Consider the following 20,207-nt stretch of genomic DNA (forward strand, 5'->3'; position numbering starts at 1 on the left):
TGTTTGAACCTAGATCAAGCTCGTTAAAAGACTGGAGACTTTCAGCAAGTGACCTTATCTGAATGACTCGCATCTCATAGCGATGGCGAGCATTACGACTCAAAAAATACATCAATTGCTTAAACCCAAGTGAAGTCCATGGTTGGGCTAAGCTGTTGTTATACATATACACTTCAATGTCTTATGACTAGTTTATGGTTCAGACTAACCAAAGTATAAGTACACATTTTGGATATTCTTTTTTTGTCTTCGGTGATATGTTCTTTATTTTGTCTGTCGCAAAACCACAAGTAAAGCCTTGAAGTGCGACATTGAGAAGAGATTACACAGTATTTAAGCGATTGTGGCTTTTTCATTGAGTTTTGAACGAAATAAAAAGTGGTATCAAGGGTATTTAATTATAAAATTAAGACAAAGCTAATACCGAAGTTATATAAAAAATAGCAACGTTTATAGAAAATTAAAAAGAATATTACCTCTTCGTAGAAAAGATAGTTTTGGTGGTATCACGAGGCAAATTGTAGCAACCTTCAACTTTTTAAAAGTCCAGCATCTTCACTCTTATTTGAAAAGCTCGTTAATGAATCTCTTGATAATGTTGTCTCTCTTGAAGAATCCGAAGGAGTTGGATTCTGGTGAGAATGAGATTGGAACGCTCAATTGAACCAATAATTTGACATCGTAACCTTTACCAGTTTCACACTGGGTCTTGTTCAACGGGTTGTGGAAAAGGTCGTATTCGATAGTTGAGTTGGAAGTGGAGTTCGACTTGGAAGTTGCATTAGTTGCAGATTCTGGACAAGCCAAAAATTGAGTAGTGTTCAAGTAAGACAACCATCCGTTAACAATTCCAAAGTGCTCACTAGCTGAATCGTTCTTGGTTGTAGTTGAAATCAAGTGAGTCTTGTTGGAGACAGCGACATTTACGGTGGAAGATTGGTTTGAGCCGTTGGTAAATGGCAAGTTCAAGATGTAACCTTTGTCAGCTTGGATAGTACCAAAGAAGGCCTTGTCATCTGAACCCAACTTGATAGCAGAACCGTTAAATTTGACCAAGTTTGAGTTGAATGTGGTACCGTTGTGTACTGCAATCAATGAGAAAGTTGGTGATGATGGGGCAAAAAACCTCTTGTTGACTGGGGCAGCAGCAACTTGCAAAGCCAACCAGGTGATGGCGAATAATAAAGTTTCAAAAAATCTCATCTCGTATTCTTCTGATGTACTAGATTTAAAGGATGCAAAAAGAAAAAGAAGAGGAGAACACTTTGTTTGTGGAAGTCAAATTATACACGGATTTCAGGGTATATTTATACTTTGTCAATAGCAATTATGTGAATGCATTTAGTCACATAAAATCACCATCACTAGTGTAACAATTAATAACCGGATGTCAGTGGGTGAGTGTCTATATTTGGTCATCGATGATGGCACAAAGTATTTCAATAGGGGCGTGGAATAGTGATATAAAACAACGTAATACTGTATATAAGAAGAAGAAAGAACAAATGAAAAAGCAATCAAATATCGAATTTTATTATTATTGCATACAATATATACATCAACTAACCAACTTACTAAATGACGTACAAAGAATGTTCTTTTTGTCGAGCGCCCCGTAAATATAACAAAAGAATTGTCTAACCAATGACAGAGCGTTGCCTTTATTTGATAGGTATCACCATCATATACACTTCCAACTCTGTAACAGAACAACAACAACAATTACCAACAGTCGTAATAAAGGAATTAACGCAGTAGAATTGAGACTAAAAACACTTTGCAGCAACTGCACCTATTGTTCTACTTTATATTTTTCTTATTGCGTAACCGAATGTTCCAAAGTGTGTGGGATGATTCCCGAACATGGTGAATTTGTATACAAAGAAGCAAATGATTTAAAAAGCTATACAGAAAATCATCAATTTTTAAGCCGATGGAGATAAATACACTAAATACACACAAAATGCCACACACCTATGGACCTAGTTTTGCATGCATTAATCAATCTTTTATTTTCCATCTACGATTAGTAAACCTTTATGCTGGCCAGGATTAGGAGCATATAGGACCGGCATCTGTAAGAGCAATCAAAGGAGTTAACTACATTGATATGCTGTTGCTATCGTCTTCTTTGTCGGATTTGCCAACAAAAGTTTAATAGTATAAAAAACTAAAAGTTTGTTCTGTGCCTCCAAAACTTAGTTTGTTTTAAGTAGAAACGGAGGAGCTTAAACCTCTCTCTACTACCCCTACCTTTTGCCTGAACGTTTGTTGTAGCAATAATAGGAGTTTTAATGTGCGAATGGCTTTCCTAAGCTGTACCCATCTCCCCCAAGATTTTATTTTCGTTTTCTTCAAATTGCTTTTAGTTCAAACTTAGACATTGTGTAATTAAATATTATTTGTTTTTGATTTTACGTCATTTCCTCTTTGGGCCATTTAATTACCATTTTCAATCAACTACTCAACTGCCAAATGAGAAAAAAGAAAAATAAAAATATCGCCTGAAACTTTCATTTTGCGGTGAATCAAAATATCATGGTTTCACAATAGTTAACCGTTCAAGCAGAGAGGTTCATGCTTTTCTATTGTTCAAGGCTACAGAAAACGAAATTAGTGTTACAGTTGATGTACCAAATTTTTGGTACACGGAACACGGAACACTATAGTTTGTTTTACCGTATTTTTTTGGTTTTACGGCCGAATCGGCTCTAAATGAAATGGTACAAAAATCCACATTGACCCAGTTGCAGCTTCGCCACAACTTCTGCAATAGTAAGTAAGTGACTACAGATTTGATGTCCGCTTACGCTCTAAAAGTAAAATAACTGTTTGCATTAAATGCGGTGGATGCTACATCTGCTGTTGAGACCCACTTCCAAAACTTAATATGCGATTTCAGCCACGTTTACGCGATATGTTTTACATCATCGCTGCCTTTAGTTATACACTGCTTCGTTGCAGCTCTATATGACAATAACGAAAAAGTGCTCGGTATAGGAGCCTCTCGAGTTACATCTCCTATCTGGTTTGTATTTCACTTGCTTGACTTATGTAACTTCTTCTGCTGGGTGTTGATCAACTAAAATTAACTCCATCTATTCACGTGACTCTCGCAAAACATCGAAATGCTTTCGTAAAATTGCCTAGGCTTTAATAATCTCCAAAGCTTCTAATTACAGGGTCCAGAGCCACTTGTAACATCCATCCTCTTCTCTACACGACCAATAAATGAGGTAAAGTGTTAATGATTGTAAAAAATTCTATATATTAACAAGTAAGATGTACCATTGTCGAGTTTTTTCTTGTCTTTTCTTCTCTTATTTATACAAATTATACACCCTGGGTCTAAAGAACTGAGAAATGCACCAGCTTTGCTTACAATTCAACAGCAGGTGGACAGTTCAAAGCCTTCTTAATTTGACCGTAGATGGTGAATTGCAAGGAGGTCAAGGTACCAACCATAACCAATCTTGTTGGCAAACCGGCGAATGAACCAGTAAAACCCAATTGCTTAGCCAATTGGATCAACAAACCAACGGTTGATTGACCTGGAGCCTTCTTGGTCTTGTTAACCTTGGACAACAAAGTATCAGCTGGTTGAGAAACAATAGCGGCAGCGCAACCGGCAATGATACCAGCACCCAAGTTAACAGCAGTAACAGTACCGTGAGTCAAGTCCTTCTTTGGGGTTGGGATAGCACCGTAGATAGCTTCAGCAGCTCTTTCGAAAACCAAGAATTTAGCAATGTTGTATGGAATTTGTTTGAACAAGATTGGGGTGAAACCATTGTAGAATGAACCGACACCTTCTTCCTTCAAAATTCTTGAGAAACCACCAACTAAACCATTAGCAAAAGTTGGTTGAGAAACCAATCTAATTCTAGTAGCTTCCAATGGACACAAAGCAATATCAGCAAAGAATTCAGCCAAAGCAGAAGAACCAATAAAGATGGAGTTCTTATATTGCTTAGCAGTGTCGTATCCCAACAATTCAATAAATTGCTTCTTGAAAAGTTCATAACCACCGAATTTGAAAGCACCTTGCATGGAGTAACCCAAAACAGTTGGACCCAAACCAGTCAACAAAGCACCAGCACCTTCAGTGCCAACAACTTGCTTGAAAGAACCAATCATACCTTTGTTGTAGACAGTTGGTTCTAATTGGATTCTGGTCTTGACAACATCAATTGGAGTCATGGCACCGTGGGTAGCACCACATCCAATAGCACCGGCAAGGGCGAATTTTCCATAATCGGTGATGGTATATTCAGGGAGTTTGTAAGCAGTGGCTGGAGCAGACATTGTGAAACAAAAGCTGTAATTTAAAAGTGTTGTTGGGAATATGTATTGAATAGTTTCAACTAATCGACGAAAGAAAGTAACAGAGAGAGATCAACGTTTTGATTGAAGGAAAAATAAAAAAAACTTTTCAAAAAGCAGACAGAGAGAGGAAAAAAATAAAGAAAAAAAGAAACAAAAAATTTAAATTAATCAAACAAACGTTGCCATCACCAAACACACACACACACACACACACACATCTAAAATAGTCACGGCAAACAAGAATGACCTTATGTCTCTCAGGACATTCTCTTTAACAGTAATTGTACGGCTCATTAATTCTGTCTTTCCCTCTATCCATTTTTCTTATACACCAAAGACTTTAGCCTTGTGCAGGTTTTGCGCAAAGGACGCAAGATTTTCTTTTTTTGTGTTCCGGGTGGGAAGGTCCACGTGACATCATATAGTCCCCGGGACACACCTTTTCCTTTTCCGATCATTTGATTGGTCCATAACTAGTAACGGGTGAGAGAGAGTTAGAGCCACAATACATAACACAAAAAATAATAATGTTTTCCTGCATGCGACTTGAATTTGGTTCGCACTTTTTGCTGCAAAAGAGAGACACATAATCTATTACCCTTCCTCTTTCGCAAATTCTATCCATCATTGGTATTGTGCAAAGCTGTCGTTAATTTCTAGGGATCACTACAAGTTCATCCAAAGCCTCACGGTTGGATAAGGCAGCCATGGCTGATTTCTGGGCTGATTATTGTTTTTGCTGGTATCGATGCCAGCACCTAGTGTTACTCCATCGCAAAAATACTCTGCGCGAAACACATTTTCAGCTTTGGTGGCATAATAGTCAGGCGTCAAATGCAGCTGTGGCGGAATAATTGGGTGCCTGCATATCGACTTCAGTTTCAGTTAATGGGATAGTAGTATACTGTGATTGAACTCAGTAGCCTTGCTGAACAAATCCCTGCAGATGATATTCTTGGACACTGGTATGCGTTTCTACTTTATCCAACGAGACATAGGATTGAGGGGGAGAACCACTACCGTATCCCGGCAGATATCCATGAGACCCTTGTTGACCGTACATTGAGTGTGGTTGCCCATAAGTTTGTTGCGGATATGGGCTTTGCTCACCAGTGATGCATGGCATGCCTGGTCGTGAGCTTGGTAATGACTACAGCGTGCTGCTATGCCGGGACAATGGTGCACTGTAATTAGCCTATCCATGGGTTTGGCTTATTTACTCCGAAGTATTGCCATCAGTTACAAATGACGGAGACCTAGACCTTGACTCTGATCTCGATTCACCTCTACTATCTCTTTGGTTTCTCAAATACTGATGCTTGATTATGGTAAAAATTCTAACAACTTTTTCTTGGTCATCCATTATATCCAATGCAGCACGATCCCTAGCATCATTAAAGCTTGTCGATGACACTCCAACACCTACTACTTCTCTATCATCACCAACGATAACCTGCGCAACAAATGGATCAGTGTTGACCTGGCGAATCTCATAATTGACAATATTTGGAGGGTATCGATTTACATTGGTAATCAGTTTGAGCAACGACTCGAATTCAATTACAGCAACCTTTGCTAGTGGTATTGACGATGCAGAAATATCAGAGATTAATGGTTGATACAATTTCTTCAACCACGTCTTGATATCTTTGAGATAGTAGCCAACCATTTGCAATCCAGCTATATAAGCTAGAAAAACATTTGCACAAACTTCCATCTTTGTTTCGTCATCAGCATCCACCGACAAGTTGTACTTCATCACATCTACCAAGTTGTATCCAAATGCAAATTTGGCCAATACTTCCAATGACATTAGCCGATCGCGCATTGTCAACAAATCCTTTTCATACAAGTTGGAAAATTTTTCATCCAAAAGACCCAATAGAATTAGTTCCATGGTGGCTCGACCTCGTAGTGCCAACTTGGCATTATGTGAATTGGTGTATTTTTCAGCAGTCAGCTCGATAAAGTCACTCGGTTGCCGGTAGGACTTGTCTGTGGCAATTCTTATGAGCAACAACTTGTCACCAATACCTGGCAAGGTGGGAGGGTACGAGAAATAATCAATTGACAATTTCGGCACATCTGGATCAATCAATTCGTTCTTACTGACAGTGTCCTCCTCTTCTGTTGGCATTATATCCAAAAATGCACCTAATTCCCGTTCCTGGTCCACTAGTGCCAGTTTAAATACAATCTTCGACATGGCAGTTAGCAAAGGTAGTTTTCTCATATCGTATAGCTCCCTCAACCTGACAGAGACTTGGGCTTGGGGTGTTTGAACCAATGTGTGCATTTTCTCTACCGTACTTGTTGCCTCACCGGGGGCGTCTGATGAGGCTAGGTTCGAAAGATATTCGTATTGATCCCTAGTGGGTGTTTTCTGTATTAGATTGCTGAAAGTCGCCTGTAATTGTGGAACATTAGCCTTTATCGAGGTCAAGTCCTCGACCACAGTTATCAATGGCTTGTGTTCTTCTGACATCAGCGGAACGGGGGGAGGAGATGTGTAATTGATCTGACGGATATGATGTAGTTAAAGGATGTAGGAGTTTAAACCATTCCACCCATTTCCAATGCGTGCAAAAACAGAAAAAAAAATAGAGACCAAAGCTTGGACTTATAAATAGCGCATTTGCACAGATGCAACGATGAATAGGGTTAAAGTGAAAAGGAATATTTAGACGTAACTAATGAAGAGGTAGCTACATTTTCGCTTGGCTTTGATTTGTACTTCCTGATCTTACTATACATATAAAGATAAATTCAGAAGAAATTTGCACCAAATTGTGGCAAATGATTTAGCAACTTATTACAAACCATGAAAAAAATGCTCTGACTCTTGATGGATATTCATTGTTTTGTTTACGTTTCTGACCAGATTTCCAAAACAACCTCTCAAAACTTAAACCGAGAAGCTGATATAATAAGCTTTTATGCTTTTTGAGTCAATGCTTTTCTTCTAACTTAATTTTGCAACTACATTTTTAGTCAAACAAACTAAGAAACCTAGACGCGAAAAGGTATGAATTGTTTAGTTGAAACTCAAATCTGCTTTTGCTTATAGTTTGGTTTGCCGACAATGGGCGTTGCTTCTGCAATGTCAGGTAAAATTCAGAGTTTTGTAGATAAGGATCTAGAGTCTTGTAAGTATTAGGAGGGAACCAACATCGAGACAAGTTGGCAAGATTTCGGTATGCAAGTAAATAAATTCGTATTCGTTCTGTCGCAATGATAGCTTACTACGTTGTTCATGTGTTTTTGACAACTACTTTACGATTTATATCGTCTTCAAAACGTACGATATTTAAAGCAGCAGATTTAGTTTTAACTTCACCCTAAATAAGCTTAAAAACTCAATTGCTGAAAACGGGCAACAAACTTCAAGTTAGTCTTTTTTATTTTAGTTAAATCCTTCATAACCTGAAGCCTAAAGCATTTTAAAAAAGTGTTAAATTATATAGCTGAATGAGTACTCCATGTAAGGCGGAAAATAACCACGCTGGAAGCGTTTTGTAACTGGGGTAATAAGGCGGCCATGATGTTGTGTAAAGGCTTACTATTGTTGCAAGAAGAAAAGAAAAAGAAAGCCTTTTTGGGCTTGTTGTTGTGTAATTATACTGCCCCGCTGTAGGTTGGTTGATATTTCTGTTTCGAACTTCCAAGTTCATTAGAATCTATTAGACACCAATCTCTATTAGCCTACTTGTAGACTGGCACAACACATAGTATTGAGCAAAAGGGGCATAAAAATATATTAATATTACTGGTTTCTAAATTATATAATGAAAAACAACCATACATAGATGGACAACTCAAGAAAAGGAGCAATTTTGATTGAGGGGTAAGACAGTACATGAATAAGGCAGCAACTAGTTCGATCCGACCTCACACCGGAGCTAGTTTTCCTAAAATCTTGAGCCTTGCATTGATGTAGGATAGTAGGAGTTCTGTGGACCAGTCAAGCCTCCAGAAGGGGCGCTAGCTGCGTCATCACCAGCAGCACCAGTATTTCCATTACCGTTATCTCCTGGTTGTACGGCTTGCGATTGTTGTTGTAGTTGTTGTTGAGGAGGAGGAGGATTGCTCCATTTTGGGTACTGATGTGACAGCTGGTAATGGTACATAGATTGATGATGATGATGGTGATGGTGATGGTGTGGCTGTTTCTGTTGCTGTTGCTGTTCTGGATACTGACTCATAAACAGTCCTTGATGTGGCTGCGAATGTTCAAACTCACTTGCATTATTTTGAAGTAATGTGCGTGAACTTTCTACCGATGCTGCTCCACTTGCTGAAAAAGTTGACGGTGTAACTGTATTTGAACTATTATTCGCCACTCCGTATCCTTGGCTCATTGGTGTATAATTGCTCAGCTTTAGGTTGCTCATTGTTGGCACTTGTCCACCGGACGATTGCTGGCTATACTTTCTCGTGCCTGCAGGAACAGAAAGGCTGGAATTCGTGGTCATCACACTACTAGTGCTGGTAGTGTTTGACAAACTGCCTTGATACATTCCACTGCTATTTATCGACGACAAGGAGTTGTTATTTCCAACCGTGTAATGATCCACTGACGAGCCTGAACCAAGGCGATAATGTTGTCCAGCGCTTCCACTTGAATTATTTGTTGCTACACTATGACCTGGAGTAGGTGTGCCAGCGGTGGCAGCAGCAGCAGCAGCAGCAGCAGCAGCGGCCGCCGCCTGAGATTGGTTAACATTCATCCCCATTCCAGCTGATGACTTACTTGCAGGATTTGGCACATGTGGTGGCTGAAACGCTGATGAAGATGGATTTGGGGTTCCAGATTGTTGCTGAGGTCCATATGTATGTTTTTGTTGCAGTTGCAGCAAGCCAGGATGATAATGTTGGGGATATACATCTTGTGCGTTCATCTGTGGAGGAGTGTGCTGCAAATACTGGTTATACTGTGATGGTGCATACGTTTGACCTTGGTTTTGCATCATGTAGTTGTATCCATTGCTGTTGCTGGATGCGAAACCCAATGTGTTGCCATATGTTGGTACTTGTTGCTGTGTTCCTGTAAATGGATTGATGAAGTTCAACTCGTTGCCAACTATTGGTCCATTCTCTTCTTCCTCGCGCTTCATTAATGTGTTGTCATTTTGAGTCTGATTAGTTATTGCCATGCCCATGGATAATTGTTGGCCTAAGCGGGCTGGATACTGTTGTTGCGGTTGTACCAATGGTCCATTATACTTACCATATGCTAGCTTAGCATCACCGAGGCTAGATGACAGTGGTTGTGGAGGTTGTCGTTGCTGCTGGTGCTGTTGATGCTGCAGTTGTAACATGCTTTGTAATTGGTAATTTCCATCAAGAAAATAAAACGCTTCATCTTCAAGAGGCATTTTCCCACCTAATGAACTGTCCTTGACTGCGTTCCACATAGTTACTGGAATTGAAACATCCTTAAATTCCGATTCTGAAGGACGAAGCAACTTTCCATTCATGACCTCTTGCGCATTGTAGTAGCTGATCAAATGTATAGTCTGTTTCTCATTCAACTTTTCCAAATGGAGATCACTGGTGGTAGTGGTTAGCGATAGCGTCTTTTTAATCAACCCCTGATCCTTGAATATGTATGAAGTAACTAGTGGTCCACTTAGCAAACTCTTGTTATAATCAACACCACTGTATGAATTTGATGCAGGAATAGTATTTGGCGGTATAACATCTTGCGATGTCGCTTGCTGTTGGTGGCTAGGTGCGGTTTGTTGTACCTGTTGGTGATGGTGCTGGAGTTGTGGATTTAAAACCGGTGTATTGTCGCCATCTCTGTGTGTGCTTGGTGCTGCAGTTGCAGTGTCTAAGTTGTCTAGTTCATCAAATTTATTATGACTTGCCTTGCGTTTTTTCTTCTTCTTATTGTCTTTCTCGATAAGGCAAGACTTATCCAACTCCCGGTAAACCAAAAATCTTCCCAATATACGCGAAGGCGACCATGAAGTACCATCAGTCCAGCGCTTGATCCCGGAATGTTCCTCAATAAATACAAAGACATTACCGGATTTGATCAAATGTGGTCTTTCCCGCTCATGTGGCCGCCTTGGAACCAATTCCAATTGTTTGTTTAGCGCTTGGTAAATGATTAAAAGCGCATCCTTAGTCGATCCAACATATCCATGGTACGTCGGTGTTAGCTTCGGTGCTGACATCTTGAGTAGTGTGTGGTGAAAAAAGTGTTTCAATTTACCCAAGATGTGGTTATATCTCACAATATTAATATATCTTGGTTACCTGGTTGTATTTTCTATTGCCAACCACAAAATCGGTGTCTGAATTATATGGTTGCAACCAGAAGGTAAAAAGCGAAAAAGAAAACCAAATTGACGTAAAGTTTGTGGTTGTAGTGAAAAATAAACCTTAACGGGATTTTGCTCAATGACGACTTGCTAAAGTTGATTGTGAATCTAAACTAGGCTACAATTTTAGTAGTCTTTTTTGGGGGAAACACCTTGAATTGTAAGTATATGTAGATGTTACCTTTAAGTGGTAGATGTTGCATGCACAGTTGACTAAATGTGTTTTGCTTTTCTCTTTGTTTTGGTTGTGTGTTTCCAACAAGAAAAATAGACTCAAGATTGCAAGTAATGTAGCGGGTATACTTGTATTTATATTTTATGTAGTTAGCTGGTTATTATTGTGGATTTTCAACGAAACGGAAGTGTGCTTTTGTGGTGAATTGGAAATTTGGGAAATACCACCTCCAATGATCACCAATGTTGGGGTGACTTTTTTATTATTTTAAACTTCGTTTTAATTTGTTGTGGAAAGGGACAAGTACTGCACTGAAACAAAGTGTGTACAACAATAACCAAACTTTAACTTTGAAACTTTAGTGTTTGGTCTATAGAAGCTTATTTGATGTTCCTCTATGTCAAGAAAATAACAGCCCAAAACTTTAAATGTCTCTGTTTATTATTGTTGTTTTCAATTCCCCGTTGAAAGACTTCCAAGATTAAAATAGTGAAAAAAATGGGCCAAGTTGTACAAATTAGAACCAAAAGATAATATTGATGTCGTAGAATAATAATGGAGCCCAAAAAATGTTTTCAAAGTGGTCACTTTTTTAAAAGTTGCTGTTGTTGCTTTAAGGTTTTTACTTCCAAAACTAATCTAGAACCCGAGATCAGCTAGCCCAGATCTAATAAGGATGTAACTTGCGGAGAGGGGCCAGTATGGGAAATATATTGAGCAAAAGTTATCACGTGCACGTTATGCTCCACTCAGCTTGATGTTCTGTCAATAACTGCCAATATAATATCGATGTTGCAATTTTAAAAAATTTGAAGTTCCGATTATTATTGGGTTGAGCCGGGGAATTGAGTATGTGTAATTCCAGAATGAGTTCTCTTCTCTTGCCTGACTTTGCTTTTATAATAGAATGCAATGGCTAAGAAATAATGATGACAAAGCGGTTTCTTGGGTTGGTGTGTAATTGAGTGACCTTTGTTATAGGAAGACTATTAAATTGTATGATTTCGGCGGTGATGAGCGGAGGAGGCTGGTAATTTCACTTGTTAAATGGTGACGTTCAATTCCAAATAATAACACGGCGTTAGTAAGTACTTGGTAGATAAAACTGATAGGTGCTTTTGAGAAGCTGATATGACACGGCTAAACTACAAATGCCTCGGTAATGAACTTTCTAATCGAACGCAGTTGATGCTTTAGTCTTTGTAGTTGTTTGTACCTGATTCTTTTCTTTTCTCTGTTCTCCCACCCCTAAACTTTTTTGATATCTTATTTCCAATTGGGTTTCAAAATTTTCAGATTTGATCCACCTGTGCAAAAGTCAATCGCCCTTCCCTTTTTAGACTTTTGTCGACGAAAACAAAACTTAGTAAAAACTTGTTGTGTTTCTTAAGCTCTTAGTAATTCAGTGGGTTTTATTTTCTTTTACTTTTTTAAGCTCTTTAGAAACCACACACACACACACAACAATGGAAAAAGTATAAATATTAAATAATTTTGACTTTTTTGACTTTCTGGAACTTCGCGCTCCTTCGTATGTTTCTGAGTTTTGTGATTAAATGGGTTAAGGCTGTTTAGCAGTTCACAATTGTAGCGCTATCTCCGTTTCTCTATGGGCCTTTTCTAAGTGTAGGGTAACGTATATGCAGTTTCTTTCTGGTTTGTGTTTCAAAAGTAAAAGTTTAAATGACAAAAAAAAAATGTTTTAAGGTTTTTGATTCGTGTGGAGTTGCCGGGTGGGAAAGTTTAATTGAAAGTATAGCCCAAAACTGTCTGTTTGGTTGAGTATCAGCACTAATGTAGATATGAAACTCAATTATAAGGTCTAGCTCGTATAACAGTAAAGATCTTTCAAACTTGTTAAAATTTGTAATTATTTCAAACAATGACAACAAAGATAATAACTAGGTACCGATTTGCCACAAGTAACGTTGGCTCAAAAATAGTCCAAAAACAATGGCGCCCCAAAATACGTAAACAAGCAAGCAAACTAACAGTAGGCGTATTACTAAATATGTGAAAAATAAGGTTTTGTAATACAAACCTTAATTTTGTCTTTTTTTTATATTCTATTGTTTGAGTTTTACCCTTTTGGTAATTATTTATTATTTATTGTTTATTATTTATTATTATTGGTGTTTTGGTTGGTTGATCTAAAATATAATACCAGTAATAAGTAATAATAATAAAATATTTTTTATTCTGTTTATTCCGCCCCGAAAAAAAGCTGTTGTATGGGTTCTCCAAAGAATGGTTTAACTTCTCGTATGTGGGTGATAGGTGTGACGGAGTGTGAACGAACTTTATCTCGTACTTGGTGATTGTGTAATTGTGTGAATGGGTTAAATAAAGTTGAATTGTGACTATGAAATGGGGAATTAAACCTTTTATCCTTACTGTTGTTAGAAAAGTTTATTTTCAAATCAAAGTGAAATATCACTAAAGGATAACAAGTTTTGGTGGTAAGTGGTTCAGTATTGGTGAATCTATGTTGAATCTTGAATGTATTAGCTTGACACGTGATTCACAGATCTCCCCTTCTTTCAAACTAAATCTCTAAAATGTCCATGAAAACGTAACAGAGAAAAGATATCTGTATGTATATATACCCGGTGTGCAAATAAATCCAAGCCATTGATGTACTTCCCCAACACCCCTTGAACACCCTTTTGTTTCATCAGTTTCAGGCAATTATATCACAGGATATGCATATGTTCTTTTTTTTTCTGCTAAGCAAACTGTGTTAATTTTCTACCACAATTATAATATTTTTTTTTCTTTTTGTTAACCGAACCCACTTCACCCACGACTTAAGAGCCTGAGCATACACAATATCAGGATTGATGATGCAGTTCTCCTCCTCAGCTTTGTTATTGTGTTTGGAAGTTATATTTTTTTTTTTATCATGCGCTTTTGCTTCCTAAAAGAAATTTATTGGGATTTGTATTGATGTGCAAATACTGTGTGGCCCCTAAGCGCAGTCATTAAAAAAGATGCATGTAGATTGTTCCCAATGGCACGGCATCACGATATCTCTACCCAATAAGTGTCCACTCTTTCTCGAACAATGGGGATCTAATGCTAAGACAACACAGGAAAAGAAAATAAAGTAATTAAGAGAAAAATAACCTTTTTGAAAATAATAATATTTTTTTTGACAAATTTAAACTTTTTAGCAATTTTGCACAACCTACATCGTTAATTATGCAAATTGCACTACGTAATCAAATCATTAGATTTCAGCCACAAGAACAGCATAGACAAAGTACAATGGGTTAAAAGTAGAGTCAAAAGAAAAAGGGCGAAGTAGCACATGCACCATTTAAAGCAGAGCATTTGACGGTTTCCTATTGTTCTGGTTTAGACTTTTGACTCAAAGAAAAAGAAAAAGAAAGAAAAGAATAAAATTGTAGTAGCACCCCAACCACAACGTTGAGCCAAACCTTAATGACAAAGAACAAAAACCAGTGTCAACTTCTCTGAAAATGTGTCGTAGTTTGAAATAAACTTTAAAATTTTAAAGACTTGAACGGGCTACTAAACCTTCAACTTTAGATTTTGGAAGCAATGCTGATTGTTTCTTTCTGCAATGGCCACTTTTTGACACCCCCCCCCTTTGCCTGATTTGTTAGGCATTCAGAGTCTCGTATATCATATTTCCGATCAGTTAAACTGACAGTCTTACACAGTACAAAATGTTCCTTTCGGAAATATGCACTAGCCTTAACTCATTTACTGTGAAACAAGTACTCAAAGCACTCCGTACCTAACCACCAGTACAATAAGGAAGGCGACACACATTGGTCCCACTGCATCATAAGACGATGCATTTGCTTTTGAGCGGAAAATAACCTTTGCTATTTACACAAAAGTTGCCAGGCGTTAAAACTGCATAATGAAACCTATTTTTCCAGTAGAGTTTTATACAGTCAATGTATAGCCTCTTAAATGTTACTTAACTAGTGGGCTCATTTTCAAACAGTAAAATAAGAGTTGATTTGACAGAAGCATCGTTTGATTGTGGGTTTATTTGCTCTACCCCTCTTTAACGGGCTACGTTAATCACTTTGTCACACCAAGGCAAAAAATTATTTAGCACAGCCTGTATTTCCACAAGAACCTATGCTGTCCCGTTTGTAGCAAACTATTAGAAGAAGCGGGGAAAATATTGCATTTCACAATTCTTCTTTTGTGGTGTATGGGCTAGACTCTCGTACGACGAAATTAGACAAGGTTACCTTTTCATTGAGATGATCACTTTCTGATTTATGAAATGGTGAAGGAAAAAAAACCTTTGAACCCTGTTGATCCCGTAAGCTATTCCTAGGTGAAATATACTCTCGCTAAAAGCTTAATCATACTTCCCTGCAACTATAAAATGAACTAATGAATGATAATACTTCTTTTCACACATGGAATGCAACAGGTGTTAAAAATAAGAGCTTTTTGCCACTTGTTTCGGCGTTAATGTTTGAAATCGTTACGCAAAATTGTATTATTGGCATAAGTTTAGGCGAATCTATTTTTGAACCGTGTCATTAAGAAACAGAACTAGAAAACGCTGCAGGCAAACACGGCGAGGAATATTGGTAAGATTCGGGCCGTTTCAGGGACCTTTTTTTTTCCAAAAGTAGAACGAATGCTTCAATACTTTATAAGGATTATGTTGCTTCTACCACACATCGCTCCTGGGTGCCATTAGCAAGACAGTAATGATGACTTCTTTGTTTGTTACCAGGGCAATCTCCCCGGTTTTTGACAAAAGAACAAAGATCATCAGTACTATGCCGAGTTAGTTGAAAATTTTCGAATACATCCGGCAGTAGCAACTATATGGTGCTATTGTTGTATGTATTTGCTATATTGCTTGAGTTGCCTCTAGTCCACACCCAAGGCCAAATTTATGTTACATTACGCCAACGGAAATGATTTGGATATTCATAACTCTGCAGATTGATCACAAACTCAAAGCAAAAGGACAAACTGTAGCACCATCAAAATTAGATTCAGTGAAGCTCACACGATTTGCGAAGGCTTGTTTATGCAAAGGTCAAAGATGGCGTAAGATAGCTTGTTTGCAGGAATTTGTTCGGTTAAAAGTTAATCCGTATTGTCGCACAGTGAAAACACAAAGGTTGGCTCTTTCAACACATCTAATAGACTAAAATGTAATATCCCACACCATGCAGAATATAAAGTTGTGGCTATGCTTGTATTTTTCCTAACATACTAGCATAGGCACAATGTAGTCTTACATTACTAGCAAAATTAGAGATGATTTAGAAATAAACCATGTTGCAGCAGATTGCTGTAGTACAATCACAGCTTCAGCTTGTAAAAAACACAAACACTACCGCCCATTCACACTTACTTCTTTGATATAGTTGCATCTGGTTTCACTGCATAATAGATTATGAAGCTCTGATTCTGGCTTTGATGGAACATGTAAGCATTGCCAAAAAAGCTACTGGGTAGAAGAGAGAAAAAAATCGTACCATATTTAACCATAAACGCACAACGGTTAAATTTCAAGTGAAGTTCGTTTTTGTTACATTTGAATTGAGACACATTTCCGGCACCATTCTCTCTATGCAACAATAAAAAGCATGCACAACTGTAACAAGGGTGGAGGTGCACATACAGAGGTGGGATACGATCATCGTTGTTATTCAAAGCGGGGTAAGATAGTATCAACCATCGTGAAACTCACAAAAGAAGGAAAATGATTGACCAACTAAAAGCTTAAATCCGCGCTTTTTCGTGGTTGCAAGTTTAGAAATGAGACGTTTGTTAGATTTTCAAAAACTTTAATCCAATTTCGAAAGGTAAAGAAATGGTTAGGAAGGAATGGACCAACTGAAGCAACAGTTAGTACAGTGGTTCTTTTTTGCTTGGAAGAAAAGTTTAAGTTCGAAGTGAGGTGAGAATAAGAGACTCCTCGTTATATAATTAATGTATGTTTTAGCCGAGACTGCATACATTTTTGAGATTAAGTTTAAGCAAGTCGTTTAGTTTGACTTTTAAACTATGCGCAAAATGTCATCCTTTCTGAAAAAAAAAAAATTCAACAAGTGCAGGCTTTCTGGATAGTTTTGTTCTTGCCAGCTCGAGAGCGACATGATATTGTATTTCACTATAAACTCATTTTGAATCAGCAAGTTTGAACATGTATTTTCATGTTACGAGACATGGAGACATCTAGGTGAGAGCTGTAGTGGCTCCAACTGATTGGAAACGGATGAAAACATACAGTGATGATGTAATTGGTAAGTTCAACAACTACTTTCGGGATTTTTCTACTTTAAAACTAAACACCTCTCGTGCATGAAACGAGGGTGTTCTCCAAAACTTTGTTTGCCTAGTCCAGATTGTAAAATAATCTTTCGAAGGAGGAAACTTTAGCCTAAAAAGTATTAGAATTAGGCTTTAGTCCCTCCTCCCCCAGCTCTAACTTATCCCTGTCAGTTTATTTCAAATATAATATTTAATAAATTCAATGTGCATAGTATAGTTTCGCAAAGTTAACGTTTAAAGTATGAGCATTAACGGTTTGTTCAGCTACTTTTCGTGCAAACCCAATCCTTAATTCTTCATTTAGCTCTGAATCATTTTCTTGAATCCCATAAGCTTTTGAGGTCCACAGGAGAGCAATGCAACCGCCTGTGCCTCACACCAAACGAATGTCTCATACGACTGTATCTACCTGAGAAAAAAAGGAGCGTAGTAACGAGGCTAGTAAAAGCATTAACCGTTGTGGCTAGTGAGCGTATGCGTGAAATGAACAACACGGACCTGCATATTTTCCTGTTTGGTCTATCATTAAACCTTCACTTGCATGGAATTGCATGCGTATCATCAAAAAAACTACAAACCATCGATATACTTTTTACCCAAAACTTTAAACTATTTATAAACGAACTAAAAAAAATATTAAATGCAATATAAAACTAGGTTTCTTCTCTTTTACGCACGCTCTCGTTCTCTCTCTAATCTTATGAGATATCCTCCTGGAACCTTGACAAAGAATTATTAGAACCATACGGTCCCGATCCAAATTCATTTCCCGTGTAGTGTTGCGGTGGTGGCGCTATACCCTGGCGCGCATATGGGTGATTCAGACCATGTACTCCACGTGTTGCTGGCCTTTGTTTCTGCTGGCTGTCTTCAAAGGGCAGTTGGTTCTGCTGGTACTGCTCATGGGGAACAACGTATCCTCCACGATGCTGTGGCGGAGGTTGTGAGTAGCCTGCACCTGCACCGCGTGTACGGGCTGTGTCATCACCAGGTAAAATAAACAGCTCATCGTCGTAGTCACTTGGATGGAAATCGCCATCAGAGGAATCCGACGATGACATCAGGGCAGCGTCGTTTTCATTGTCATGGTAGGGACCTTGATGGCGAGACTGAGATTGGTTTCTGTTGGCCACGGCGTCAGACTCGTATTCAGAACTTGCAGTTGTGGGATAAGGATGTTCATGATGCGCTGCGGCAGCTGCGGCAGCAGATACACCAGCCGTTGCTGTGGCTTCTCTAGCAGTACCACCAGAAACCGAACCAGTTCTCACATTCCCACCTTGAGGATATTCTTCAAAATTAAAATCATTAGGATTTGCCAACGGGTGTCCATATGAATTCATCCTTGTTTGATCATTTGGCAACACTCCCAGGGAAGTCGGCACTTGTGGACTATCAGCCGAGTTGACAAAGGTATCACCAGTTCCCGATATCGATGACCCTCTAGTTGAGTTCTTACCGTAATAGGCTGAGTTTCTCGCATTCGATGAGGTGTTACCGTTGGATCGGAATATTGAGTCCAAATTGTTGGAGTTTGTTACTCCTCTATAGGCAAACCCATCATCGTCTGCATCACCTTCAAGACCATCACCATTGTTTGTTTGTGTCGCGGCACCATATGTTTGATTCTCCAAATCATCGTTATTTCTCAACCTCTTGAACGTATTTGACCTATTGGCAGCGACTGCAGCACCTACCCCAGCAACAGCACCGCTACCTGTGATGGCAGCTCCATTAGCTCCTGATCCATTTCCAGACCCGTTGTTGTTTTTCGAAAATATTGATGTCAACCAGCCAAATTTCGATTGTTTCATGTTGCCATTAGGTGAATCATGGAAAATGTGGTCATTCTTGTCATCCAATGAAGTGTCTTCTTCGTCATCTCCTGTACCCAACCTATTAGTTGCAGCTCCGCCATTGAAATCGGGTGATTGGTTGGTAATCTTTCTTTTACGCTTCTTGAGAAATAAGAATAACACAACGAGACAGCCAATGACAATTGTACCTCCAATTGAACCAACTAGTCCACCAATAAGTTTTGAGTTACGTGAAGCAGTAGAGCCCAGGTCGGTTGATACGACTGCCGAAGTTTGTATAGCAACAACTGAAGTAATTGTTGTATCTGGGTAAGTATGGATCGAAGTAGATTGCGATGTAAATGATGAAATAGAGCTGTGTTTACCCAAGGAAGTAGATGATGAAGGTGTGTTTGTGGCTGAAGATGTCGAAGTTTCAGAAATTTCAGTCGACGACAGATCCTGTGTTGACGAAGGTGTGGATGATGACCGACTTCTGGATGAAGATGCAGACGAAGTTGTGGCAATTTCTGTCAGTGATGATGAAGCTTGGCGTGAAGAAGTTCTCGACGATAAACTGGAAAAGGAGCTTGAACTTGATGATGATGATGATGATGATGATGATGATGATGACAGATCCGAGGTTGATGAGGGGAAGGATGATGAGCTTGAACTTGAGGTTGCAAAGCTAGATGAGCTGGAGTCTGTTGAGGAGTTCGAACTTTCTGAACTACTGGTGGTGATACTACTTGAAAAGGATGATGATGATGATGTGTCGGACGAGAAAGATGAGCTTGACGTCTCACTTGTTGAAGATGAAGATGAACTTAAACTTTCACTGGTTGAACTTGGTATAAAACTGCTGGACTCCGTCGATGATGATGAAAAGCTGGCGCTGGTACTCTCTGAAGATGTTGAAGATGATAATGATGACGCAGAAGTGCTCGATGAGGGAAATGTTTCTGATGAGGTCGAGGAAATTGACGTGTCAGAAGAAAAACTTGAACTGCTACTCGTATCACTTGAGGAAGACGAGCTTATCTCTGTACTTGACGGCTGCACCAAAGACGTTGAACTAGACAGAGTTTCTGAACTTGATGTTGGGATTGACAGGCTTGAGCTTGAGCTTGGCGTCGAGCTCGAGGTGGTTTCTGTTGGGATTGAGCTAGACATGCTGGATGAGCTTTGACTTGTCGTTGGAATCGAACTTGATGTTGGAACTGAACTTGAAGACGACGGTGAATTAACGAATGAACTAGTACTTGGAGTTGTTTCCAGAACTCCTTCAGT

At 38.8% G+C, this 20,207-nt stretch overlaps 4 protein-coding genes across 4 annotated transcripts; all 4 read right to left on the reverse strand. All coding sequences in view use genetic code 12, as the record gives it.

Annotated features, from left to right (window-relative positions):
- Window positions 1-561: 561 nt before the first annotated feature.
- CANMA_002065 (uncharacterized protein) lies at window positions 562-1,203 on the reverse strand (the record flags this gene model as incomplete). Its single annotated transcript, XM_051814093.1, has 1 exon — window positions 562-1,203. The coding sequence occupies one exon, from the start codon at window positions 1,201-1,203 to the stop codon at window positions 562-564; it is 642 nt and encodes a 213-aa protein (XP_051672142.1).
- A 2,175-nt stretch (window positions 1,204-3,378) lies between these two features.
- Window positions 3,379-4,305, reverse strand: MIR1 (Mir1p; the record flags this gene model as incomplete). Its single annotated transcript, XM_051814094.1, has 1 exon — window positions 3,379-4,305. The coding sequence occupies one exon, from the start codon at window positions 4,303-4,305 to the stop codon at window positions 3,379-3,381; it is 927 nt and encodes a 308-aa protein (XP_051672143.1).
- A 937-nt stretch (window positions 4,306-5,242) lies between these two features.
- Window positions 5,243-6,811, reverse strand: CANMA_002067 (ribonuclease III domain-containing protein; the record flags this gene model as incomplete). The annotated part of the gene is made up of 2 exons (XM_051814095.1): window positions 5,243-5,465; window positions 5,583-6,811. The coding sequence occupies 2 exons, from the start codon at window positions 6,809-6,811 to the stop codon at window positions 5,243-5,245; spliced, it is 1,452 nt and encodes a 483-aa protein (XP_051672144.1).
- A 1,423-nt stretch (window positions 6,812-8,234) lies between these two features.
- WOR1 (transcription factor WOR1) lies at window positions 8,235-10,508 on the reverse strand (the record flags this gene model as incomplete). Its single annotated transcript, XM_051814097.1, has 1 exon — window positions 8,235-10,508. One exon carries the CDS (start codon window positions 10,506-10,508, stop codon window positions 8,235-8,237), a length of 2,274 nt encoding a protein of 757 aa, XP_051672145.1.
- Window positions 10,509-20,207: the final 9,699 nt, after the last annotated feature.

This window comes from Candida margitis, assembly GCF_024628925.1.
Source record: "Candida margitis strain CBS 14175 chromosome Unknown scaffold2, whole genome shotgun sequence".
NCBI lineage: Eukaryota > Fungi > Ascomycota > Pichiomycetes > Serinales > Debaryomycetaceae > Lodderomyces > Lodderomyces margitis.